At 37.0% G+C, this 27,320-nt stretch overlaps 1 protein-coding gene across 1 annotated transcript in view; it reads right to left on the bottom strand.

Annotated features, from left to right (window-relative positions):
- Positions 1–560: 560 nt before the first annotated feature.
- The window catches only part of BMPR1A (bone morphogenetic protein receptor type 1A), an 80,695-nt gene continuing 53,935 nt past the window's right edge, over positions 561–27,320 (bottom strand). Inside the window, exons 3-13 of the mRNA XM_082052712.1 lie at positions 24,996–25,203; positions 14,698–14,863; positions 12,746–12,848; positions 11,169–11,268; positions 9,934–10,033; positions 8,884–9,028; positions 8,011–8,203; positions 7,317–7,614; positions 6,381–6,556; positions 5,497–5,627; positions 561–4,460 (exon numbers count right to left, since the gene is read on the bottom strand). Coding sequence (XP_081908838.1) covers positions 4,335–4,460; positions 5,497–5,627; positions 6,381–6,556; positions 7,317–7,614; positions 8,011–8,203; positions 8,884–9,028; positions 9,934–10,033; positions 11,169–11,268; positions 12,746–12,848; positions 14,698–14,863; positions 24,996–25,062 — 1,605 coding nt within the window. The 5' untranslated portion in view covers positions 25,063–25,203 and the 3' untranslated portion in view covers positions 561–4,334. The remainder of the gene's footprint in view (positions 4,461–5,496; positions 5,628–6,380; positions 6,557–7,316; positions 7,615–8,010; positions 8,204–8,883; positions 9,029–9,933; positions 10,034–11,168; positions 11,269–12,745; positions 12,849–14,697; positions 14,864–24,995; positions 25,204–27,320) is intronic.

Genomic DNA, 27,320 nt, shown 5'->3' with positions numbered 1-27,320 from the left:
TTAATACCTTTGCTTTTCAAACATTTTAGACCATTAAAATACAGTCTGTGAATACAGAGTAGGCGAAATGTATCCAAATTATTCATTTTATAAACACATTCAAATTGTCATTTAGATCAAGGTCTAAAATTTGATTCTAGACTACTATGGAGATAACGTAAAATATTGATTTTACCTTTTAATCGATACCTCAAAATAGACTAATTGAGAAAATAATTTGAGAAAAGTGATGTACATTGGGAAAACTGTCGATTTCTTGAGTAAAACTCAGGAAAAATTATATATTGAGTAAAACTTGGAATAAACTCAAAATGTAAACCTACATTTTTCTGTAGTAATATCATGTTTCTTGGGGAACTTACAAGTTAATCAGGAACACAGAATTGGTTCTTTCAGTTGCTCTAACAGTAAGATTTCTGTAAGTGACTCAAATTATTTTCCACCTAACTGAAACCACATAAATACAAAAACTCCCCTCCATATATGAGTGTTTAAGAACTTCCAAGGCACAATCTTGATATTCCTCAAGGTTTTTTCCACACTTCTGACTTTTATATTAAAAAAAAAAGAAGACAAAAGAAGAATGAAAACAAATTTGCCAGTTTTGACCAACAACATGAGATTAATCACACGCCAACAGAAGAATCCTATTATCCTCCCTGACCTTAAAGGCTTCTGAACTCTACAGTTTTGCATAAAGCAACAGGTGTGCTTTAGAATCTGCACTAAGTAGGTTTAACGATGTAAAAATTAATGGGCTAGCTTTGAGAGAAGCTGGGTTTTTTGGTGTGTGTTTGTGGTTTATGTTTGTTTTGTTTTCTGCAAATGATTGCTAAACAGTCCGTATAGACATATTTAGGCTCCAAACAGAGAATGACTTTGCATGGAATGTAAATATGTGCTCAAGTGCTTTATGTAACCAGGTACTTCAGCAATCACATTTTTTGGAGTATCAGGGAATCAAGAAATACTAAAGACTTAACAGCTCCTCTTCAGGACAATGACTACTGCATATGCATTGATACGTATGAGTGTGAACTGAGTAACTGAAGAGCTGATAAATTAAGGTTAAGCTTAAGGCAAGAAATTTTTTTTTTCTCTCAAAGATGATCTTTGCAGCGGCCAGCTTACTTCTGGGTCCAAGTGATGTGTAAATCAATCCAGGTCTTAACATGTCTACCAAAGATCACCACCCTATTGCCTTGCAAATGCCTAAATGGAGAAGAGAAGACTGAGGGGTGACCTCATTAATGTTTACAGATATATAAAGGGTGGGTGTCACAAGGATGGAGCCAGGCTCTTCTCGGTGACAACCAATGATAGGACAAGGGGTAATGGGTTCAAATTGGAACACAAGAGGTTCGACTTAAATTTGAGAAGAAATTTCTTCTCAGTGAGGGTGACAGACACTGGAACAGGCTGCCCAGGGAGGTTGTGGAGTCTCCGTCTCTGCAGACATTCAAAACCTGCCTGGACACCTTCCTGTGTAACCTGGGTGTTCCTGCTCGGGCAGGGGGATTGGACAGGATGATCTTTCGAGGTCCCTTCCAATCCCTGACATTCTGTGATTCTGTAAATAATAGAGGAGAAAACTATCGAAGTTCACACTTCTGGCAATGGCTTCCTGAAGACTTAAGAAAAAGGAATTAAAAAAAAAAGAAAAAAAAAATCACAAAACAAGTTTACAGCTAATAATGCTGTGGCAACTTCCAAAAGAACCAAAAAAAATAATCTAAATGGGAATGGGTTAATTTAAATAGACCTCCATGCTCTGAAAGTTTAAGCTAGCAGGGTACCTATATAAACATTTTTCCTTCTCATTAATAAAAACCCTAGAGAAGGAAAAAATAAAAAGCTTATCCCTTACTTTTTTTGGCTCATACCAAATATTTATCAACTATCTGTGCAAAAATTATGCGTGAAGACATGATTAACAATTTCGAATTCATCTTCTATTTCTTGGCAATGGACGGAGAAATGCTCTTTTAAAAAGCCCTTTATCATGAGGATTGTGGCACAATATCATATATCTCTCGCTGTTTTCAAATAAGTTAAAATCATAGTTGACACACCTGTTAACTTTTCAGCCAGAATACATATTAATACTTAAAGGCATTACTGAACAAAAGTAATTACTTTATTTTTTTAAAAAAAGAAACGTCCCTCGAAATAGCTAGATTTCTATAAAATATGTAGAACTGTTAAATAAAGTCTGTACATCACAATAGTAAATAAAAATACTGCAATCTTTTGCCTGACCATTTACATTATGTGAACTACAGAATTAGAACAAAAAATAACATGTTAGAAGGCTGTAATTGTTCACAAATCACATTAGTTCTGCATTACATTGTTTTCTACTAGTTGTACTTTCAAGGGAAATTTAAACATGTATCAAAACAATCTCCATGTACATATTCTAAGACAACAAATAATCTGGCATAAATCAATCTGAAGTTTTAACCTTTTTTCCTCAATTTTGGTAGTATTCATAACTTTTTCTTCAAATCTTGACTATGGCATGTGTGTATGTGTGCATGTATCTAATTGAACACATGTACCTAGGACTAGGCTTTTTTAGTTACTAAAGCACAAAACACACTGTATAAATAACTTCCCTTTTTAAAGTCATCTAGAACAAGATTTACAGTACAAAGTTATAGGCACTTAAATTATCAGATAGGTTCAATTGTTCCAATATTGTGTGTTCATTCTTCTGATGATTTATGCATTTGAAGCTTCAACTTGAGTTATGGTACTATTTTCTAACTTCAAAGTAGAAGTGCCAAAGTTATAAATCAGTAATCCTGCCTTACAGTAACCCCATGGAGGGCTTCTGGTTTTTAACCAACTTGTCTGGATCAGTGAAGAAAAGGAGGGAACTGTAGCTTCCTGTGCATGCCAAATAGTTGGCATCATAGGATCAAATTTTGCAAGTAGATTAACTTAGTTTATCTTCACAAATTATTTTTCAACACCATTCCTTTTAAATGTGCCTAACTAGAACTTAAAACACCCACTGATTTACCTTGTCTCATGTCTTCAATTTCATAATCGTCCACTAGATGGCCCACAGATGTGGCCTCCTGCATTTACATCAGGGCAACCCAGCTAAAAATTTTGTGCACATTCTGGGTCTTATCTTCAACGGTTCACATCAGTTCTTCTGGTCTTGACCTTTACTGTATTCTCTAATCTTCTGAGTGCCTGGCCTGCACTTCCTGCCTTCCTTCTTTTGTGTCTGTAAATGAGACTTGTTCTCAAGCCTTTCAAAACTATCTTCTGCCTAGTTTGGTCAAATGGTGAAAAAGCATGCTCCTACAGTCGACCGATTCCCTCCTGTACAGAGAAAAGGTTCAGAGCACGACAGACACCTGCCCGTGACTCTCACTAAAATAGGAAGGCAAAACCTATCATCAATGGTCTTTCTGTTAAGATGTGAAGTATTCTACAGCAAAAACGCTGGTTGCATGTGGCGTTGTTAAGATATGCCCAATTTCATAGTCATCCAATTACAGAGCCCACTAGACCACAAGTGTGGTGACCAAAGCAGTTTATACCTCTAAGAGAGGCTGTTTCAAGCTCTCTGCAGACTCAGGTAGGCATTCCTTAACTTATTAATGGTTCACATTTTTGCAGTTCTCCTTGTGACCAAAATAAAAATAGAAATAAAATTAAAACTGAGATTCTGGAAGATAACTTAATGGCAAAGAGTAAGTTCTGTAGCAAATCTCTGATTGTGGAGCCACAAAATGCACAGAGCCCTGACCATAAAACTTTGTTCATTTAAATGGTTTCTTATCTATTCCAAATGACAGCAAAATAATCCTGGCACACACATAAAGGCATAAGGAACCGTTAAACTGAGCAGTATCACAAACAGACTCATAAACTACAGGCTGTTTCACAAAAACTTAGTATGGATTGACAAGGTTTTATCAGGTAGAAGGCAAAAAAAAAAGCTTATATTCTCCATCTCTGTTGCATCCATATAGCTTGTTAGGCTTTCACAGAAAGCACTGTAATCTGAACATTCAATTCAGTACCCAGAGTTTTACTGGAGACTCACTAAGTATGACTGAAGTGTCAATGCAGCTCAAACAAAACCAAAATGTGTATTTTACCAAGGCTGTCCATATCCGTAGCATGTACTGTATAGAGGCTCTCAGTATCACAGTCTATGAAGTACTGAAAGATTTGATTAGCAGCCTGTAGAAGTGTGCTGAGAAAATACACTGAATCTCAGTTATTTTCTCTTTCCACATAGGTCTCACCCATGTCTGAGTGAAAAGATCTAGGAGTCCAGCTTTGCTCTCCAATGTCAATTTACTATGTCAAATCTTTACATCTTGTGATTCCACCATCTTGGCAAGTGTCTTCTTGATCCTCAAGGCCGTGAGCCTTGAGGCAGGATTATGAGCCCAGCATTCAGACATCAATTTCAATATTGCTCTTAAACACTGTAAAATAAAAAACAAAGGAACAATATTGTTACAACTGACAGACCTGAGCTATATAACTTTGGTTTGCTGTCAAGCCCAAATTATAGAACACTCAAGTCCAAATGTGCAACTTCTACATATTCTGCAAAATTGCTGATAGAGAACTATTATAAACAGATCAACTAAAAAAAACCACAACCACCACATCCCAATCCTTCTTCTTCCTCCTCCTCACTGCCTAATGTTACAGTAGCTAGAGCAAGCGGAAGTATTTCTTTACTTTTGCAAGGATGCATTACCAGAACTTATCACTACAACTCAAGAGTAGCAGTACAAAAAATGGTAGCAATAAGCAGAAAAATGTATCTATATATGGCAGAAAACCTGTAGAGAACTTCTTCACTGAAAATGAAGATGTGACAAAAGTTCTTTCAACAGGTGAAAAATAAGATGGAAAATCTGGAAATTCCAAAAAGAAATCAAGGATTTAGGCAAGAAAGGATATGGCATCTCCAGCTTGCTATGTGAAATAGTTACATCTTAATTACTGTGTTCAAGCTGTGGCCCTTCAGAAACACATTTAAATTTAATATTTCAGTTGCATCATGGTTTGCCCTGGAATATACCAGGAAAAAACAAAAAAAAGTGAGGAAATCTACAAACACAAAGAAATTGCCTCATATTCCTTATGCCACAAACCAATATGCTATAGACATTAAGACTAATAAAAGAAATACAAAACTTTAAGTTTTAGCTCCAATCAAAACTCTAAAAAATATTCCACTATCTGAAAAGAAGACCTCAGAGTAGCATTCAAACACTTTGATGCTGCTTAAGGGTATCTTTCCCTCAAATCACTGAAAAGTTATATAAAAATATGAGTATTTGGAGACTATTTCAAACATATCTTTCTCCTATTGTTGCTGTGAGGTTTTCAGAATATCATATCTGAATGTAGTCCCCTTTTTTTACTCTGTTTTAATACTTACTAAGCTAAAATACACTTCCATATTAATGAACAAACTGGACTCATTTTGCCTTTCAACATACTTACTTCATCACTGTTCCATCTATTTGATACTACTGGGCGTAGGCGCTTGACACACACCACTTCTCTCATGTCCTCATAGGATGGATCACTTGGCACCATGTCATAATATGGCAGCTGATACTCTTCAACAATACCTGAAGATAATTGTGAGACATCAAGAACCATTAAAAAAAACTTAAATCTATACATCTACTCTCAGACTGCCTTAGCTAGAAGCAAAAACTAACTCAATTTTGTGCCAAGGTAAACCCACCACACTGTTACACTGTGATAAATATCTGAAAATTTCACTATAACAATCAGACATTTACTAGAAAAGCTCCAATATGACGAATATTAAGTTTAATAGCTACAGTAATTCCTTGCAGTCCCTTAGATACTCAGTGTAGAATTTGACATCATCTAATCCACTAGAAGCTACAAAGAAACAGGGAGAAAACAAGGTGGAAGAAGAGAACACAAGTAAAGATTTATAAGGTCACAAAAGAAGAGTGAGGGAAAAGGAATGATGAGTCCCAAAAATATGTACAAGGAGAAAACTGAATTACACAAGAAATGCAAGAAAGTATAACAAAATATCTTATCAATTACATTTTTAAAATTGTATTAAAGCACGGGTGAAGAAATACATCTGCATCCCACTCTCATTTCCAAACTAGGCATTCTGCTTTTTGAGCAAGGCAAAAAAGCCTGAGATGCTTAATTGCAACAATCAAAAAGGTTTAGTTGAGTGATTTTCAAGCTGTACTCTGAACAGACTATTACTACTGCTTATAAAGAGTGCAAGCTTGTTGATATAGCAGGCTTGTTTTATTACTTCCTGAAGAAGTACTGTTAAAGTGAGACAAAGGCCTGGTAGATTTTATGAAGAATATTGAAAAGTTTACCTCCTGTGACACAACGTCGAGCCATTTCCCAAATGATAAGCCCAAAACTGTAGATGTCAGCCATGATGTATGGTTGGAAATGGTTTTTATTCAGGCTTTCATCTAGGACCTCTGGAGCCATGTAACGTTTTGTTCCCACTCTAGTATTCAAGGGAACATCAACTTCGTTTGTGTCACTATATGAAAATATTAAAAAGTTAGTGAATTGTGGACTGTAACAAGACACGGTACGAAATCTTGTATGATGCAACTGGCTACACTGCAAAGCTCCCATTTATAAATTAAATTCTTTCTTTTGTTTCCCTCTCAATATTACACTTTAAATACATTGTACCTCCCTGAAAAAGATCATCTAGACAAATGATAGTGAGTATGGAAGTTGACAGTTTACAGCTTCTTTTACAAGACATTGAAAACGCATATAAAAACTGAATTAAAAACTACTATAAATACTTGTATATTTCGTAACAACTCAGAAAATTATTTGTAAAGGCTTATGCTTTATTTCAGGTTCTATTGTAGCAGAAGACAGTTCTCTTGCTCCATTGAACTTTAAAAAGTGAAGTATTCAGTAATACTATCATAGTATTATTTTTTCAATTAAGTTTCAACTCACTTTACACTGTCCAAATTTTCTATGAGATAATTTATAATGATACTACATGACAGCAATTACTATGAGAGGCCAGTTTTGAATAATGGATGAATTCACATCTTCTCCCTTTCCTCTACATAACTACTTCTATTTTCCACAAGTCTTCTCATTGTTCATTCAGCAACATATTTTCACCTCGACATTTACCAGCATTCAAATGAAGATCAGCATTTTACTCTCAAAACTGAAAGCACGAAACCACATGACTCCATCTTCCTTTTAAGTATGACATCTGGTACATTGAAAAAAGTTTTTGCATTCCAGAGGATTTGTTCATCTACCTGTTAAACTTGACTGCAAGACCCAAGTCAGCAATGCAGCAAGTTCCATTTTTCTTTATCAAGATGTTTTTACTCTTCAGGTCCCTGTGTGCAATAGCAGGCTTGCCTTGTGTCCCATAAATTTCTGTGTGTAGATGGCACAGACCACACGCAGCAGAATACGCCAGTTTGAGCAGAGCCCTGTTGTCTAGCGTAGTGCATTTCAGAAAATCGTACAACGATCCATTTTCATGATAATCTGTGATCAAGTAAAGCTGTGTCCAGGAGCCAGTGCCTTTTATATCTGCAGCTATGAAACCTATGAAATATATAAACAAGGTCACAATTTATTTGTACATAAGTTTTTTTTGTGCAACAGTTTTAGTAAGAATTCCTAAAGCTGTATTATCTCAGACTGTATCAGAAGATATCCAAAGACTCCCCTTATGAAAACTAATAATGTAAAAGCTCAGATTTCAACTACACACGAGGTTACCACTCCAGTCTTTCAGTAAAGAGATTGCAAACACGTTTCCAAGCAAGAACAGCAAGATTCTACCCTTTCATTAACATTTTCTTAGCATACATGAAGGGACGCCTATCTGGTTATTCCGCAGAAGCTGCCATATACCCCTCAAGCCACCCATTAAGAACTCTTCTTTCCTTCACTCTCACACAAACCCTCCAGTAGCCAAATCATGTACTGCTTCCTTACCAAGGATGTTTTCATGACGCATCAAAACAGTTTGGTAAATCTCTGTTTCTCTGAACCAACTGGCTTCTTCTGTGGTGAAAAACACTTTCACTGCGACTTTCTCACCCCTCCATTTGCCCATCCACACTTCACCATACCGCCCTTTTCCAACTTGCCTCACCATCTGAATTTGTTTGGCAATAGTGCGCTGAACCTAGGGAAGAAAGAAAAAATAATAAAAAATTAGGGGAAAGTGGAGGAGCAAAACCAGTGATTAAATAAAGTACCTGGACAAGCTTCTTCTCAAGCTTGGACTCCTTTGAACTATGATCCAACTGTAAAATCTGTTCTATATTATTTTCCAGTATTCCCAAAACAATTAGATCAGCTCAACTTCTTATTTAATTCAGATGCATTCTCCTGCACTCTGTTTCTATTTTATAGTCATCTCTATCACTGGCCAATGTTTATGCAAATACATAGGATGGCAAAACAAAAATTGTGAACAACTATCAGCCAATAAAAAACAAACCTCTTATCAGACAGCAGACACAAAGAAAAAAAAAACCTTTGAGTTAGCTCAATTTGATACTTGTATTATCCATTCGTTGCATTGTTACTTTAATGTCTGTAGGTTCTAATTTTTCTTTAAATTTTGCTGATGCCAAAAGGTTTCCTAACATAAAATCTAATTTTGCACTTCATTTTAGTTAATTATGTGATGATGGGCTTTCACACATCTTTAGTTTGTACTGTACCTTTTATAGTAATTGCATTTAAAATTATTAACATACTGCATGGATAAACTGCTTTGTTCTAGGTATTAGGTAAACACCAAACTTCATATTTGATGGAGAGAGGTTTAGTGAAGAAAAAACTTAGTTTATGAATTACCAACAACGGTAGACCTGATCCACTCCCAGAACTCTGTGACTGGTCAATAAGGTCTTTTAATGACTCCCCAGCTGGAATAAATGCTTCATCTTGTTCCAGGTCACGATTATAACAGTGCCTCTTTGCCATTGACTTACAGTAATGCCTGCAAAAGTAACAGGATAAGTTAAGCTGAACTCCAAAACATGTAGTAAACTGAGCAAGAAAATAAGTTATTTAAATTTGCAAGTTTCCTTAAAAGAAAAAAAATAAGATTTTACTGTACCATTTTTTTCAGAAACGTAACTTACATAGGTTTTTAATATTAAGAAGTAGTTGTAATGCATGTAGAGGCACGTCAGTTTATTATGAGTCAGATGGAAAACCAGTATTTTTAACACTCAGCTCACAGGCTGTGTTACTAGCATAACACTGCTGGTTTTGGTTTAAACTAAGACTGAACCTTGAATCATAGCAAATGAGACTGACACAGGCTCATTTCTGCTGAGACTGGTAGAACAACAATCACCTCCAGCACAAGACTGGAGCTGACAGAAGGCGGCACGGTCTCTTAAACTACACCCACACGAATTGCCGCAGCTCAGCTGGTCAATTACTTTGTTTTGAAACACAACAGAAAGGAAAAGCTATAAAACACATCCTTGCTGCTTTAGGGTCACAAAAGCACTTTAAAAAGGTAAATCTCAGAAGCAGATGGAATGTAACTACTAAAAGTGACTGAAGATGCAAAACCTTAAAAAGCATGAAGACATTCTTGTTTACTGGATGCTATAGCATCGAAGTTCTATGTAGCTTAGAAAACTGTAAATACCTTGTAGCCAGAGGAAAGGATCAAATTCACTTAAGGTCTATGCTTTAAACATTTAATTTTACCTAACAGTGCAAACTGCTAGCCACAGAAATGGGAAATTAAATTAGAACAGTTTCACTTCCAATCTATTTTTGTCAGAAATACAAATGATTAAATGAGTACATTTACAAAATAACTGTTCTGTTTACACTCATTTGGGAAATTAAAACTGTTGCCAAAAAAGAAAGTGCTCTCCTTACTTGTAACAAAAGCAGCTAAATAAGATGATCATGACAATTATGCAGACTGCCATAGAAATCAACACTGCCATCCAACGAATGCTGCCATCAAAAAGTCCATCTATTAAAAAAAAAAAAAGAGGAAAGTTTCCCAAGTCTATTAATTAAACATTTATTGTAAACAGTTTATTTAGGTACGATATTTTCATATATTGTGTAGATGAATGTGCACAAACTGAAACACAGGAGGTTTTGTCTGAACATCAGGAAATACTTCTTCATTATGAGGGTGATCAAGCACCGGCTCAAGTTGCCCAAGGAGGTTGTGGAGTCTCCCTCCTTGGAGATATTCAAATGCACCTGGACATGGTCCTGCGCAACCAGCCCCTGCTTGAGCAGTGGGGTTGGACCAGATGAGATCCAGAAGTCCTGTCCAACCCTCAACCAGTCTGTGATTCTGTGGCAGTGCATGGCACCACTTGCAAAACATAAGAAAGGAACAAGACAGCTGATGCATTTATCAGTTCATGTGAAGTTACACAAATTTATAGGGTTTTTTTTAGTATCAAAGTAAGTATTTACAACAGAAAAGCAGAGATTGTTTCATTTGGATGACAACAAAAAAAAGAGGATTTAACTTGAGATTCTGGAGTAGTTGTTTTTGGTTGACCCTTCTCAGTTTCTACTTAGAAACAGAAATGAAGGATTTATAGCAGTAGGATTCTGAGAAATTAAGCAACAGTTAAAACAGTATGACTTGTCTAGCGATAAATGAGTAAGTGCATGAAAATATCCAGTATTTTCATTGGGAATAACAGAAAGAGAATGAATCTACAGTACATAATAGTTAATAATGCCAGAATATTTTTTTAATGATACATTCATCATGACAAATGCACAGCAGAGATTAAGAAAACCATTTTTAAAAGAAAAGAGAACAGGCTGTAGAAACAGAATAAAAACAGATCAAAAGATCACATGCAGATTAAGATATGAGCAAATTGAGAAAGAGAATGAAAATACCATGAGTGACTGAGAGGAAAAGATTAACTCAGAAGTGGCGGAAAAGGAAAACTGGAAATAAAGAGTATGAAGCATAGTACAGAGCTTCACATCAAAATTACTTAGAAAGGAAAAAAAACAGATCTGTGCAATACTGCAGTCACAATTTGTGCTTATTTTTATCTGTTGATCAGGAAGAACAGAATCCACATAGCATTTGTTAGTAGCAGTGTGAACATCTAGGAGCTATTTACCTGTACTATCAAGCGGTGGTAATGTTGGTTGTAAATCCTGATTGCAGAAATCAGTACGACAGCACTCAATTGTTCGCCGTAATTGTGCTTTCGGTGAGTCCTGTTGAAACACAATTGAATAAACGTTCAGATTTTGAAGTGATCAGTTAGGATGGGCACAAGCAATGCTACTGATACAACCCACCACAGACAAAAGTTTAAGCTACTTTTTTTTAAAAATGAAGTTCAACCTCACCATTTAATGTATGAGACAACTTCCCAGGGGCACACAACCCCCAGGTAATCTCTTTGGGTGCACACATTCTATGTTCACTTTTTAAAATTTTTTTGTGGAACTTTTTTACCTGGTGCACAGAAATAGATGATTCCTACTTTTTTATTTCATGTATTGCAAATTTTTTAAGCTTCGTCAAAAGCACTTAATCTTATGTTAAAGAAATACTGCTCTTAAGACAAAAACCCCCAGTCCTTTTAGGAGTTTTTCTCTTGCGCTCATCACAGCAGCACTGCTTACTTCAAAAACATTTTCAGAACACCATATAAAAGATGGAGAGGCATGAAAACTAATCTGAAGATAAGGTGCTAATATAAACACAAGAACAACTTCAAGAGGTCATTGTGACACCTCAGGTCTGATTTGCAGTAACTCTAAATATTCACAGCTGTAACTGAAGCAAACAGTGCATCCAAGAGACAGTACTACTGACAGCTACATTATATAGGAACTTAAGTCCCAGATTTACATCTGGGTATTCGAAACAGTGATAGCATTTCAGGGGGGTGGGGAGAGCAACCCAGCTGGTGACCACCTCTGCAAGCTCTGTTTAATGTAAGCAATGTGACAAAAGAAAAACCAAAATCCAGTCTTCCAAGGCAATATTCACTTGCCCAGCTAGCGCTACATCCCTGTCTTCTAAACAAATCTTTGCGTTATTAACTGTGCTTTCAGTCCAAGTTCTGTAACAGATAAAAAAGTTCTAAAGGCAGCAGTCTGCTTAATTATACCCCTTTAAATCAAAAGCAAGTTATATTCATGCAGTTAATGACATATAACTACTGTAAAAAGGGAAAAAAAAGTTATGCATCAGACAGGAAAACATACATAAAGGAGCTCTTGTGTAACCTGTGAAGACAATTCCTTATGATTTTGCTTTTCTCTCAAATGAACTGAAGAAAGCAAAAAATTCCAAACTAAGTAATCAAGAAAGTCTGCATTAAAATACAAACTACTCGGATCAACTAGGTTGACTATAAAATAGTCTCTTCAACTGTGGATACAGCTGACAGAAGGAAAAGGCAGATGTCCTCTGTTCATTTTTTCAGTGGCTTACAGATAATTGCAGAGAACTCCAACAAGCCAGGATTCTATTCCAATCTTTGCTCAAACACCATTAAGTGTCCTTTCTGTCACTACTCACCCATGATTGTTCACTTCCATTGCCTTCAGTGGTAAATGACAACATGTGAAAATTCTATGATTGCAGTTGTAAGCTACAGAGGTTTAAATTGCTTATGCTTTTTCCCTTACATAACCTCCACGGAGATCTTAAATTTTAATAATATCTCATCTTTTTTACCTTGCACTGGAAGTCTGAACCTTCGTACTTCATGCAGCCAGAAGCAAGCGTGGGTTCTCCATGTTCATCTTCCTCAATGATAGCAAAGCAATGCCCATTAGTTCTGGAATAAACACATCAATTGTTCTTGAATAACATGTTTGTTGTTCAATATGCAGCATTAGTTGACCATGAATAAGAATAATAGAATGCCAATATCCAGAAAAATTCTTCTTTAACGCAGTGGTTACCATATGGTATGAGCATGGCATTTTTAAATAAAACACTGAAGGGATGTTTTCTCCCAAATATTCTGTCTTCTACTTCCTCACCCCGCTTCAAGATTTCTCACATCCAACCACGCACATGCAGTTGTTCAAAAACAACTGAGGGGGTGGAAGCACAGAGATCTGACTACAGTTTTACAGGCTGAAACAAAACCAAAGTTCACTTGTGTCTGTTCTTGAAACTGCAATGATAAACTCTCAAAGAGAAGTGCTAGTATGTGAAAGGTGGCTATTTCAAGATCAAAAGCTCAGCTACATTTTTCCCACATCAACTCTCTCAAATATTAAGCCTTTAGGGCAAAACAAACAAATCCCTAAACCTACTTTTCTGAAGTTGATAGTAACAAATAGATTACATTATTTTTTTAAAAAAATGGCACTTTGATTCCAAATTATCTTTTTATACAAATGCTTTGATTTCTGTACTACGTGAAAACGACAATTTGTGCAAGGAATCTCAAACCAATTCGTAATGGTAGGTCTGTGCTTTCAGTACATGTAAAATTAATATTTTATTAAGTAAATCAATATTTATTCATTCTCTCACCACAGATACTAAGGAAAACAAATCCAGGAATATTTTTTGTTATTTTTTTTAAAATAATGTAAAGAAATGCAGATTTGGGAAACATAATGTCACAAAACACCCCTCACATGAACACTGTGTGTTATTAATTCTCTAACAACTTTATTATCAGAGTATTGATCTCTACAGCCATTAAAGAGCCAAAAAATTAGTAAGGCCTATACTGACTGCATACACTAGAGGGCAATAACAAGCAAAAAAATAAATACTAAAGGAATTGAAAGACAAAATACTGCATCATAACTGAACATTTTCTAGGTGCAAAACTATGGTTGTAAAATACTACCTGTGTTCACATTTAAAAAGATAGTAGTGTTTATTCTACCTCCTTGGGTTCCACAAATTCTGTTTCATCTGCCAAGTTACAGATTTAGAGAGTCTTAATATTAGACTCAAATTACAGTAGCAATATTGTCTATTGTGTATCTTTACACTAATCCTTAAGGAAGAAAACATAAAGGCTTTAGAATATGGAACTGCAAAGGAAGAGAAAAAAGGAAAAACACGGATATTTCGCAACATGAAGGAAACCTCTTAAGCAAGCACATAATCAGTGCATCAGTCTATTAGGATTCTTATGCCTCTCTTAAGTTAAAACTACCTTCCTGCCTCTATATGTTGAGAGGCTTTTCTTCTCCCTCCTTCCTTTCCCTCATATTCTACAACTAATGAACATGTAGCAAGAAGAAATCTCAGTAAAAGGCTATTTTGCTAACATTACCTTTTGACTACTAGGTGGAAAAAAATATTAGACCAGGCAAGCGGGTGCTCATATCAGAAGGTTTAGATTTGGGTCATTTAATACCCAGCTACAGTTACTGAAAACCTCAGTTCTTAAAGCAGTTGCTGGGGGCAAAATGACTGGTTGCAAACGGTTCTAAGGTACAGTGAAAGCAGTATTTTTCACATACAGATGACCGTGGGTTAAAACCTCATGGGTTAAAACCCACAGTGCTCATATCTCCACAGCACCAGTGAATTTCTAATCCATTATGGTCAAGTCACCTGAGAGAACCACAGTCAGCACTCTAGTTTGCTCTCTCATGAGTGAAAACAAGCACTCTTCAAAGAGGCTCTTCTATCCTGCAGGCAATACTTACATGCATGTGTTATTAATAGCATCATCAGGACAATGTCCTGAGCAGTAGCACTTAAGAAAAGGTAAGGTGTCCTCTGGAGCGAGTGTTACTCCATTTGCTTGTTTCTTTTGGTCAGGATTTGTCTTCATTCCTGTGCCATGAAGCATGCTGTCAAGACTATTTTGACCTGGACATTAAAAAAAGAAAAAACACAAAATATTTTTGCATCTCTCTGATAACTGTTCAAGAGCTTTACAGGTTAAAAGTGACAATAACATTGTTATATTAACAAATAATTGAATTATACAAGATATAAGAACCTCCTTTCCCAAGAGTATGGCAGAAATTTCAGTTAATAATTTTATTCTAGGAATACCTAGCTCTAATATTTTGTATTTTAACAGCAGATCTTCCAACCATAATCAACATAAACAGAAAGAGGGTATTTTCCCTTTTTTGAGTTGGAGCAGAAAAGTAGTTATGTAACTGGTAAGAATTTTCTAAAGAAAGCCCTTCTCATTCATGTGTTTAGAAAACCAAAATGCTGACCGCTTGATAACCATAACAGTATAATTTTACGCATGACTGAATGTACTTAATATGCAATTTTCTAATTTTCTGAACTGGATCATTTTTTATGGATTCAGTCTCATAGAAGAGCAGTAATAACTCCAAAATCTCTTGCATTTTTTGATCTCTGTATGCATTAGTACTTCAAAACAGAGCTTAAGCACATCTTGTTTGCAAATTAAATTTCAGTAAATGACATGAACATCCACACAAATGAGCTTTCAGAGAATAAAAATAGGTCTAAATTACATTCCAAGTAGCCCTCAAATTCTCAACAGTAGGAGAGCTGAGCATCATTTGTTCTAGTTCATATTAAAGTGCTTTTGTGAATGTAGGCATTCAGAAGAAAAATTCCATCTGTTTTCTTCTTAGCAAAGAACATGCAAAAAACAATAAATCAGGAATATTATCTGCCTCATTTGGAACATGCTTTGTGACCACTATATGAGATGAAAGCATCTTCATCCTCCTCCTCCAGCTTTATCACACATAATTTTACAAACAGAAAAGCTCTGTCTGTCCATCACCTCACAGTATTCTTGGCTCTAAGTCCTCAAGGTGTGAGCCAAATAATGCTGGAGGAGTTGTGAACACACTACAGCCTGCACTGACACAATGTGCAGGCAAGTCTCTGTGCAAGGCTCAGTGGGCAAGGTAAGAGAACAGCCAGTTAGGACTGATAGAAGCTTCTACAAATCCAGTTATAATTCAAAAAGTGGAGGTACCTTGATACATCTCAAAAAATATTTTAGTCACAATAAAAATTTCAATTTATCTGAGAATAAAAAAATTACCAAGAAACTCATGGTGTCTTGTAACAGATTCTTATGGCTTCCTGCCAAACCCACCAAACACTAGCTGTAATGAGAACACTTCTCATGTACCTTGCTTGAAAGATGTGCAGAAAAATTTGATTAAAACCCTGTGCAAATACCACCGTCTGTATCAATCTCTTGTAACATCCACTATATAATTCAACTAAATGTGCAATTAACTGTTTGTGAAATTTGATCTTAGTGTTCTGAAAAAGCAGACTTGCAGATTTTGCTATCTAATTAACACAGCACAGCCAGTGCATTGTCCCAATTCAGCAATTTCACTGAAAGTAATGAAACTGTGCTTTTTTCAGATAGAATTAAGAGTACATCGTAAGAAAGTACAGCACGCCATTTACCTAAACCCTCAAATCAGTTAGCCAGGTTTTATTTGAAATGTAGCTTTCTAACAGAACTTCAGTAATGCCTGAGTTAAATATTCCTGATACATACAAACTAATAACAAGAAGGTGCTAGAATAACACATTTACCTGTGCAACAGGTATTCCAAATTTAACCAAAAAGAATTTTGCACATATGAAAGAGCAGCTCTTCCATCTGTCCTCTCTTTCTACAGATTTCTTCCCAGCATAAATTGAAAGCTCATTTTAATACTGTGCTACAGATGTTACACAAGATTCTGTATTCACATCTAAGAGATACTTACCTGCTCAGAGAACAGGTAATTCTACTTAATATTTAAAGGAAGAATGCGAGAAAAAAAAAAATCACTTCACCCTTACATTTTCACTTTCTAAAACTGTAAAGAGAGCTCTTATTAAACAGGAGCTTATCTGAGTATCTGGGGAAGGAAGAACAAGGAAAATGAGACTGTTTGAGATAACTTCAGAAGAAAGTTTAATAGTCTCTGCCTAGATATTATCCCTAACTCGATCTTTTACTGCACTGCTACAATTCAGGCTCAACATTTCGAGAAAGACTAGTGTCTATCTTAAAGATGCTAGGTATGTGGAAGGGAGTTGAATGCAGAAAATGACTTGGCTTCCATCCACCTCAGATGTTAAGACAGCAGATCAAGATACACATGGGGTCACAGGATGTTTCATTGCTGTTTTTCCTGGTTAACAGGTACTGGGTAAACGAACAAGAGTGAATGAAGCATCTGCCTACATGACATCTTGCTTCAAGAACTACCTGACCTTCCTGCACCGGGGCTCTCATTACGCGTCACACCCAGAGCTCCACCTCTCCAATATTCACACTGCTTCATCTTCCTTCTGGGAGCAGGACAGAGAAAGGGAGGATCTTCTGACACTACACTACTTGATGATGTAAATAATGGCTTATTTTCCATGACACATGCAGTTGTCAGCTCTGTGGTGCAGCTAAGAAACATCCATACACAAACCTTACACAACCCTTCAAAGGTTATCAGTGCTATGCATCAGTATGCACAGCTTCAAAAGATAAAAGTTTGCACTGAAATTCATAACCCAGAGATTTCAGACACAGCAAAGTTTCTTTTTCTATTATTTCCCACTCTCTACCTGTACACTGCACAAAACTGGTGGAGCAAAATAATATACGTTAACAGCAAATGAACTGTCACACACTGGAGGGGATTTCTTCAAGATCCTGAACCAGTTTCAGCCAGCTCGTCCAGCCTTGAGAATGATAGTATCATGTATCTTTAAACATACAAATTGCTCTATAATGTGTATTTTACCACATCCAAAAACTTGCAGCTTTCAATGAATATCAGAGTGGTGGTGAGCTGGAACATTGTCTTCTTCTCATGTAACCACAGCATAAGACAATAAAGAGAAATAAGCCGATATGACTTCACATTGCCACTTGGTCATTTGCTCTGCCCCATCACAACACTGCCTCATACATACAGAATTCGTTTTAAATTTCTAGACGTGTGAACTGCTACAGATACGACATTTAAATGGCTGTTTAAAATGAAACTTTTTTAAATATAAAAAACTAACACCTGCCAATGTATCATATCCAGCCCTTGAGATAACAAGTTATTCAGAGAACTGCTTCTTCCAATCATACGTTAGAAATGTATGAAGGCATGGCTTCAAATACTACCATTAATATGGATAATCTTTAAAAGGTACTGTGTATGGCAGTGAAGTGTTATTACCCACAGAAAACTGAGTTAACTTGGTTGCAACTCAATGCTCAACTAATTTAATTAAGTCTTCTGATCTAAGACAAAATTTATGTAACCCATAAAAAAACAGCTCTATTGAGAAATGCAGACAGCAGGAAGCGAAAGAAGACAAATACAAAAGCTAAATTAGGCACATAGTTTACTTAAGTATATCCCCTCTACCTCCACCAAAAAAAAAATGTTGCAAAGGTAGGACTAGTAGCCTACAGCATTCAAGCTGTTCAACAGCTTTCTGAAGGCATAATATAGATGTTCCACATCAAAAATTTTATTTCCGCATACATTGCCCTTAAAAGGGATTTATCTTAGCAGAACTACAGTACTCTCAGCATTTCTTTGTAGCTATTCTGATTCAAGCTTGTAAACCCCAATGAATTCAACATTTAAATAATCTTTGTCAGAACACCACCTTCACCTGCCTTCCTACATAACCTCAAGGCATCCTTGTAGTCCTCCTGACTTGCCTGTCCCTTCTTCTAAAGGTCAGAAATTCTCTTTTTGCTCTTGAGTTCCAGCCAAAGCTCTCTGTTCAGCCAGGCCAGTCTTCCCCACCAGCTCATCTTTTTGGACATGGGGACAGCCTGCTCCTGCATCTTTAAGATTTCCTTCTTAAAGAATGTCCAGCCTTCCTGGACTCCTTTGCCCTTTAGGACTGCCTCCCAAGGGATTGTGTCTCCTAAACAGGGTCTGCCCTCCAGAAATCCAAGGTAGCAGTTCTGCTGGGCCCTCTTCCCCGACAATAGAGAACTCGATCATTTCATGATCACAATGCCCAAGGTGGCCTCCAACCATTACATGGCCCACATGTCCTTCTCTGTTCACAAACAGCTCCAGTGGGGTGCCCTTCCTAGTTGGCTCACTGACCAGCTGTGTCAGGAAACTGGTGTCCACATAGTCCAGGAGCCTCCCAGACTGTTTCCTCTCTGCTGTGTTGTATTTCCAGCAGACATATGATAAGTTGAAAACCCCCACAAGAACAAGAGCTAGCAATTGTGAGACTTCTCTGAGCTCCTTATAGAATATTATTCTGCTTCTTCATGCTGGTTGGGTGGTCTATAACAGACTCCCAACAGGGTATCTGCCTTGTTGCCTTCCCCCTGGTTCTTATCCTTACACACTCGACCCTATTGTCACCATCATCAAGCTCTAGACAGTCAAACCACACGTAACATACAGGGCTACACTGCCACCTCTCCTTCCTTGCCTTCTGAAGAGTTTATGGCCTTCCATTGCAGCACTCCAGTTTTGCCAGTCATCCCACCAGTTTTCCTGCCTCACGATGGCTTCCAGCTCCTCCTGTTTGTTGCCCGTGCTGTGTAGATGGTGTAGATGAACTTCTGGGCTACTGATCCTGACAACCTTTTTGTGGGTTCTTATGTGACCATTCTCAGGTGCTTCCATGGTTTCTAACACATCAATAATCCAACAATTATGTTAGATACGCTTTCCTTATGAAAAACTCATGCCTTAAAATTTTTATGTCGTGGTTTTAAATTACTTGCTTTTGCTTTAGGATGCAGATACTGCAAAAACACCTACTCCAACAAGGACATTTTACCTTTCTGCCTATCACAAGCTTTCATGATAATTTAACATGTACTGCTATGTGAATCGAACCTCAGTACAACTGATACAGCTTAAGTAAAATACTTTTTCTTAAAACATAAAATAATTTCTAAAAATTCAGAAAAAAAAATGTATGAGTGCAAAGAAAAAATATATTAAATGCTTCCATAAACTCTGTGTCTGGCATTTTAACCATAATTCTCCCTATAGTGCTTTTTTATGCATCAAGCCTGTGATCTCCAAAGACCAGGCATGTTAGAGGTGGCTCCATCTAGCAGAACTGGTTCCTAAAAATCACAGCACATTCCCAGACTGCTTGTTTAAAAATCTTTTCTACCACCCTCCAAGCTCTCCCAGGAGCTACACCAGTGCTCACCACAGAGGCAGCTCCTGCCCCCGACCTTCCCACCCAGCAATCCCCAGCCTCTGCTCCACTGCCCTTCCCAATAAAGTCACTTCTGAAGACTACTCTGTTCTTACATATTCAAGACAAAAGAAAGAGACAAGAATATTTTACATGTATTTTACTTTTTTTTTTTAAAAAAAAAAGTACACTGCATACTAATTCAAATTAAATGGACTTTCAGTTTTAAGTATCTTTCTTCAAATGTGAAATTCTAATAAAGAAACATATAACCTTTTAATAATCCATTACAATAACTTTAGCCAGACAAATATTTAACAGTATATGTTTGCTGCCCATGTTTTAAAGACAGATGCAGCCATTAATAAGGGAAATCACTGGTAAACAGAACTACGCTGTCCTCAAGCAATAGATCAGTTTCTGACAACTCTAAGTTCCTTCTGCAGATTTTAGACTATTTTCTTTATTTCAGATTAGTTTATATCTTTAAATTCAGTAACTATTTCACCTGAAAATCAGAAAATGTGTAAAATTTTTAAAAAGTAATATCATTTTCTATACCAAATCTTCAAATAAAAGTATGACAGTGAAATCAAATCTCAACAGATCTTTTTCAGTTCACTGACAAACAATGCCAACTTTAGTGAGTCCATTTTAATATTTAATGCTAACACTGATTATTTTAAAATGTAACTTTTAATAAACATATCTTCATACATATTGAATGCTATTAATACATTTTTAGACAACTAATTTACTAATTCATTTTAGGATTAAAATACTGGTGTTCTGCGGTGTCTCTGAAGAACGCAAAGGTGTGCTGAACCACATATCTAACATATCATAGAGTAAACTGAGAGTAATGAAGTAAAAAAATTTAGGCGAACATGTTTAAGCATACATTAAGTTCTTTAACTACCCCATTACATATATTGAGTAGTTATGCTCATCAATGCATAATAAAAACAAACACAGACCTCCACTTTGAAGTAAAACTGGCTCTCTGAACTAAAAACCTGCACCAGTGGGAAGACAAAAGCACATTTGCCACAGTCCTCAACTGCAACTGAAGCTGATAAACTCTTACCTCAGATGAGCAAAAGTGGGTGGATGAAGGCACAGAGCAAGTCACAGGTCTAAATAAATTGTAAAGGCCTTCCATGGTGAGAAAGGAAATACAAAAATGTCTTTCTTGACAAGGTTGCTATTAAATGTAGCCATCTGCTATCCAGGCTTAACTTTGATCATTCCTCAATGTAAGTGAAAAAAAGTCCCGTAGGCTACAAAGACGACACGATCCAAAGGGTAACCACGTGTCCCCCTGCTCTGTAGTACCGACCTGAGGAACAGCAGCTGCTCACCAATGATTTCATGGAATTGCCTCTGTTTTCTGCTGTTGTTGTAAGAGTGTTTTCACATTAATCAACACATGCAGCCACTTGTTTTTTAAAGTTACCTACTAAGGAATCTGCTGTGTATATATACATGCACGTATACAGACACACTATTATTATTCTCTCAGGTCTTGGTAAGCCCTGAAATTCCTGCCATTTTGAAGAAGCCTCCAAAACAAGCAAGGGAGCAAACCCTTAAGCAAAAAAGTACATACGCTGGGTGTTTCTACTTTCTCTGCTTTTCCCTCCTCTTTCTGGATATTGCACAAATTCTCTTTAGTTCATCCTAATGTGACTTCTCCACCTCTATTGATTGCTTTATGATGCATTTTTTTAACATCCTGCATGTATTTTCCTCGTTGAAACTATTATTTCCACCTTCAATTTCCACTTTTTAGACTTTTCACTTTAGATTTCCTCTTTCCTATAAAAATTTCAAATATTTGATGACTATCAACCTCACTCTTCTCTCCTTCCCAAACACAACTCCTCCATTAACCTAGGGACAAGTAGAGAGGCTGGGTTGTTTTTCTACTCACCACCCCTAGAAACTGAGCGTATTTCGTGTGTTTGAAGACAAGCCCTTAGGCAACACGCATCAAAGAAACAACAACATGTCAGCAAGCTCAACTTTCCCATAGCTTTCAGAACTTGCTCAGTACTGATTTGAAAGTCCAAAATATTACTAAGACAAGGCAATTTCTTCTTTAGAGGCTGAAAACAAATTTCACAGGGTCTTTAAACTTAATTTAGCTGTATTCTTTTTTTAGAAGTAATTTATTGGAGCATTAATAATAAACTAGGAAGGAGTTAATGCAATTTAATTTTACATCACTATAAGACCTATATATTTGTATGATTATTTCTGTTTGTATCTAGAAAGAAAAAAAATCGTTCCTTCAGTTGCTATTGTATTTGAGTAAAATGCTGAATATTGACTAAAGCAAAGGGGTAATAATGACTTGAGTAAAACAAACAAAGCGTATCACTCCCACCTTCTTCAAGGGAAGAAGTTGGTGTCTTCTGCAAGAAGCAGCAAAACTGCTGTAATACTAGTAAAACAAGCACCAGTGCAAAATGCTATGTCAGAGTATTTCAGAGTGGAAGAGACCTCTAGAAGTCACCTGTTTCCATCACCTAGTCAAAGCAGGAACAGCTTCTAAGTTAAACCAGGTTGTTCAGAGTCATTCTGGTAAAGTTTTGACTATTTCTAATGACAGATACTGCACAGCTTCTCCAGGCAGCCTGTTCTAATGCTTAGCCACATTCACAGTGAAAATTTCTTTCCTCACTTCTCACCAAAATTTCCTTTATTGTGATTTGTGCCCATCTAATCACCCTAGAATTACCTGTAAATATTTGTAAATGTGTACTATAAACTTCAACTATACCAAAACCAGGCTATTTCTGTCTAAACAGATTGAGCTATTGCTTGCAAATTAAAAATCATATGTTCACAACAGAAAGAGGGACTGGGCTTGAGAATTTCCCTCTACCAAACTAACTAATGGAACAAAGATGGAAGAATCCTGGATTTTTCTTCGTTTTGTTGCTGTCAACCTTGAAATCTCTGCTGCAATAGCAAAGCTTCAAACTAAGACCCATGCTCTTCAATTAACTTGGCAATTATACAGGAACACTTGTGCAGTTTAGGAAGAAAAGTGTTTACAATTCTGTAGACTGTACTCAATGATACAGAAGCCTTCAGTGTGCCTGTGGTAGCCTCCTTGACTGAACCCCACAGAGAACCTGAATGGAATAATAGCAGCCTTAAATATCTTTAAAAAAGTGGAACTCTTCACAGATCCAGAGAGAGGACTTCTGTTTCCATAAATGCTCAGCTGTGAATGTATGTGGGGCACGGTACTTGGAAGAGCTTAAAAGATGATCCTCCTTGCACTGACACACTATTAATTTAGTTTGGATCCTAGTGTAGTTGACAGCTCATCCCTAGTCAATTCCAAGTAAATATCTTCAGTGTCATCTATATTTACTGCTTTATAAAAGTCTGGGTTATGTTTAAGGGTACAGTCCTCTGCTTTGCCTCATTGCTTCCTCCCACCCAGGTGCAGCAGTTCCCAAATCCACCTTGGCACTTGGTTACAAGAGGATAAATTCCAGCACATGGGAAGAAGCAGGATCAAGTGGCTTGGAAGTGGAAGGCCCATTACACATTTGATGCAGTCTGCTCTTAAAATCAGTTATCAAGCTATGTATCAAGCCTAGCCCTGATAGCAACAGCTCTGCTAAATCCTTTAATATTGCAGGTACACACCAGAAACTGAAAGAGCGTCATTTGCGTACTTACCAGGCTTCCTTCTCTCTCCTCTTTAATGGGTTCATTAAATTATTATTCTTGAAAGTAAATAGCCCAAAGAATATCTCAAAATCAAGCACTAAGTGGTAATTGATATAAATATGGAAAGAGAATATAAAACCTTTTCTATTCAAGTACTGAAATGCCAGTACCAAACTACTCTTGTCTGTTTCTCTGAAAACATGGGCAAAGTTCCACATACTCAGCTCCCACGTGAGAGGTGCACAGCTGGGAGAACTAGATATCTTACATAGAGACCAACTACGGATGTACATGCTTGGTGGACACACAAAGCACTACTGTTCACGTCCCAAACATGAGAATGCAATACCACTAACAGTTCAGATACCATTCTGCTATTCTGACACTCGACTACAAGCAATCACAAAATCAGATCTGGCAGGTACAGTGGCTAATAAGGAGTAGGGAAATGATAATAAAACGGGTTTTCCCCACAAACTACTTATAATCTTTATACTTAAAGCTTCAGTTCCTAGTAGAGCATGAGTCAGTCATACTGGTCAGTTCCCCACACGTTTCTTTGTAATTCAACCCATTTGACGGAGGAGTTAAAAGTCCTAATGATAACTGGATTTCCAGAAGTTTTTGATAACTGGTGGCTGGAAAGACAACAGACGTATAAACGAGTTCTTCACTAACTGAAACCCAGGCTACTGTGAATATCCCATAGCCTCATCTCAGCTCACTGAGTAGGCATAACAAGTTTATTTAGATTAGTTATGGCACACTACTTCTTGGCTGCTGGGAGCATCAGATGGCATGTGGATCTCTACACTGCGTGTCTTCAGTGGGTCATGTTTAAAGGGATCAAAGATGCACACACATAGGAAAATGAAATTCAGAAAGTCAAACCTTCAATTCTGCTGCTTATATAACTTGCTCCAAAGTGTACTGTGCATTTCTGGTATTGTCTCTATGTAAGCATTTGCTAACACAGACCTAATCTATAATCTATACTACAACATATATGATCATTATAATGTCCTTCTTTTTAGAGAATTTTCTACATGGTATGTCAGGCAGAAAAGCCACTTGCCTGCAAAAGAACAACAACAACAACCAAGCAAAGAAAAAACATGCCTCAGTTAGATTAAAAAGAAACTTATTTCAACCAGTACATATTTACCTTGAACATGGAGAATAATAAGCAGATAGGCTCCAAGCAATCGCTCACAAACTCTCAGTCGAGTCATTGTTCACTTTTAATCCTTCCTGTGCAAGGCAACCAGCCCTTCTGCTTGACAAATGTTAAGCTTAGTCTGTTTGGTGAAGTCTAATACAAGATTTGGTGCTTGACTGCAAAGATGCTTTTGTAACTTTTCCAACTTCGTTTCCTGAAAGATACAGTAGAACAAAGTGTTAAGAAATGTCTCGTGTTTTTGAAAAAAGAAAAAACCCTCAAGATTTTTCATCACATTGATCACAACGATGTGGCTGCAAAAAAATAATTAAAAATATATTAGGCATATTTACTATCCAACTGAAGAGCAGAGTTCTTCTGAAATACATATTTTTGATAACAACACACAGGAATTTTATTACTTCCTATCAAAAATACTATATACATTAACACAGCCATGTATTTTAGAATCACAGTTAACATATGTAATACTCAACAGATTAACACTTAAATCTGTTTGAAAACTACTTTCCTTACAGAAATTAAAATCTATACTTATTTTTCTTAAATGAAAATTAAAATAGTATTAAAATAGTTTAGTTACCTTATTTACTTACAATGTTACTTTTGTCTTCTAGAATAGTACTACATCTTCAAAAAAATATAAAAAGCAAAATCTCATTTCACATTTGAATGAAGAAATTGATTTCTCACTTAGCATCAACTTCTCCAGTCCCTCTTCCTGTACAGTACATTATATAGTGTTTTCTGAAGAAAAGAAAGTTAGCTCAGCTCACAACACTAATGAACATTTATTATTTATCTTTCTGAACTCCAATTCAAAATCCTGATATCCTTCTGGATTCCCAAGTTTTCTGCAAATTAATCCCCACTGAAAAATTGCGCTACTATATGCACACGCCATTTACTCCAAAAATAGAAGATAATTTTCCTCATCCAGTGGATGAACACATAGCTAAGACAGCCAAATTGAATAAGAAGTTACTTTTTCAGACTGCAGTAGTTGTGGTCACGTTCTGCTTAAAGAACTTTCTACAGCAATTCACAAGGGAAGCATAATTGGGCCTCAAAGGACTAAAAAGCAGCTCAAACACCTAAATAGTTAATCACAACAAAAGCGACGTTGCACAAAGACGAACAGAGGCCTGATTTTGCCTTTCCTCGGCCTCTTGTTTTGGTGGGCTTGACCCGCCTGACCCCTGTCAGCCTGGCGCTGCTCATGAATGCCCAAACTGGCGTTCGCTCAGGGATGGGCTGCAATTACTGTTGGTGGCCGCTTCCACCATCAATAACTCAATCTGTCTGTCGGTGAGAGCCAAGAACTTTTCATTTTAATTAGTGCTTTGGAGGCATTTAACATGGAGGCAAATTAGCGGCCGAGCCGGGAGGTGTCGGGGGGCCGGGGCAGGCCGCCCCGACCCCTGGCCTACTTTTCACACGTCTCTGACTTCTCCCTAACGAAGCGACAAAGGCCCCTGCGCCAGAGGCCTCCGCGCCAGGGGCTGCCAGGGGCCGGCTCCTTCCCCGATTACTGCCAGGTTACGGCGGGATGCACTCGGAACGACACGCTCTGCTGACGTCTGAAGCACTGGCAACTTCAAAATAAAGCTCCTGGAGAGGCAGAGGTATGAGCCGTCTGGTAACAAAGATATTCACTCTCTTGAGTGCTTCCTAAGCACAAGAACAGGACCGATTCTGACAGGGAACATCCTCTGAGCTATAAAAACATCAGGCCAGCAACCCAAGTCTGGAAGTATTATTGCTTTATTCCTGTGTTTCAACTGCAATTAACTTCAATCCTCAATAAAACATGTGGAAGACTAACACTGCGAACAGCTTGTATGTAGTAAAACAACAAAGGCTTTATTTACAGTATTATTTTTGCACTCCATCAAGAAAAAAAAAACCACACTAATAGTCTGTTTATATTTAAAAATCATTTGTCTGTCCCTTGCAAGTTTCAGGAAGGACTACATAGTCTCACTCTACCACATTTCAAGAGCAGGAGTGTTTTAAACGTTCAGAAAATTGGTGGCCTCACGCCCCAGTTCAATAAGATAGGAGAGCGCAGTGGCACAGGAATTTAACATGCGATGTGTATTTACCACTGTACTACACAGCATGCTATCAAAAAATCAAGAAATGGGAAAAATCCAACACTTTAATGTAACCCACTTCCAATTTTCACGGTGATTTTTGTTCAGCGACACAGAAATGTAAGGCAGTTCTCAAAAGTGTTGTCCAAGCCTATTCAAAAATAAAATGGTTGCTGCTCAGAACCAGTATTTTGTACCTGAATTTTCCTTTCAT

This window comes from Streptopelia decaocto, assembly GCF_964273445.1.
Source record: "Streptopelia decaocto genome assembly, chromosome: 5".
Classification (NCBI taxonomy): domain Eukaryota; kingdom Metazoa; phylum Chordata; class Aves; order Columbiformes; family Columbidae; genus Streptopelia; species Streptopelia decaocto.
The sequence above is the reverse complement of the archived record's forward strand: the minus strand, read 5'-3'. Positions and strand labels throughout refer to the sequence as shown.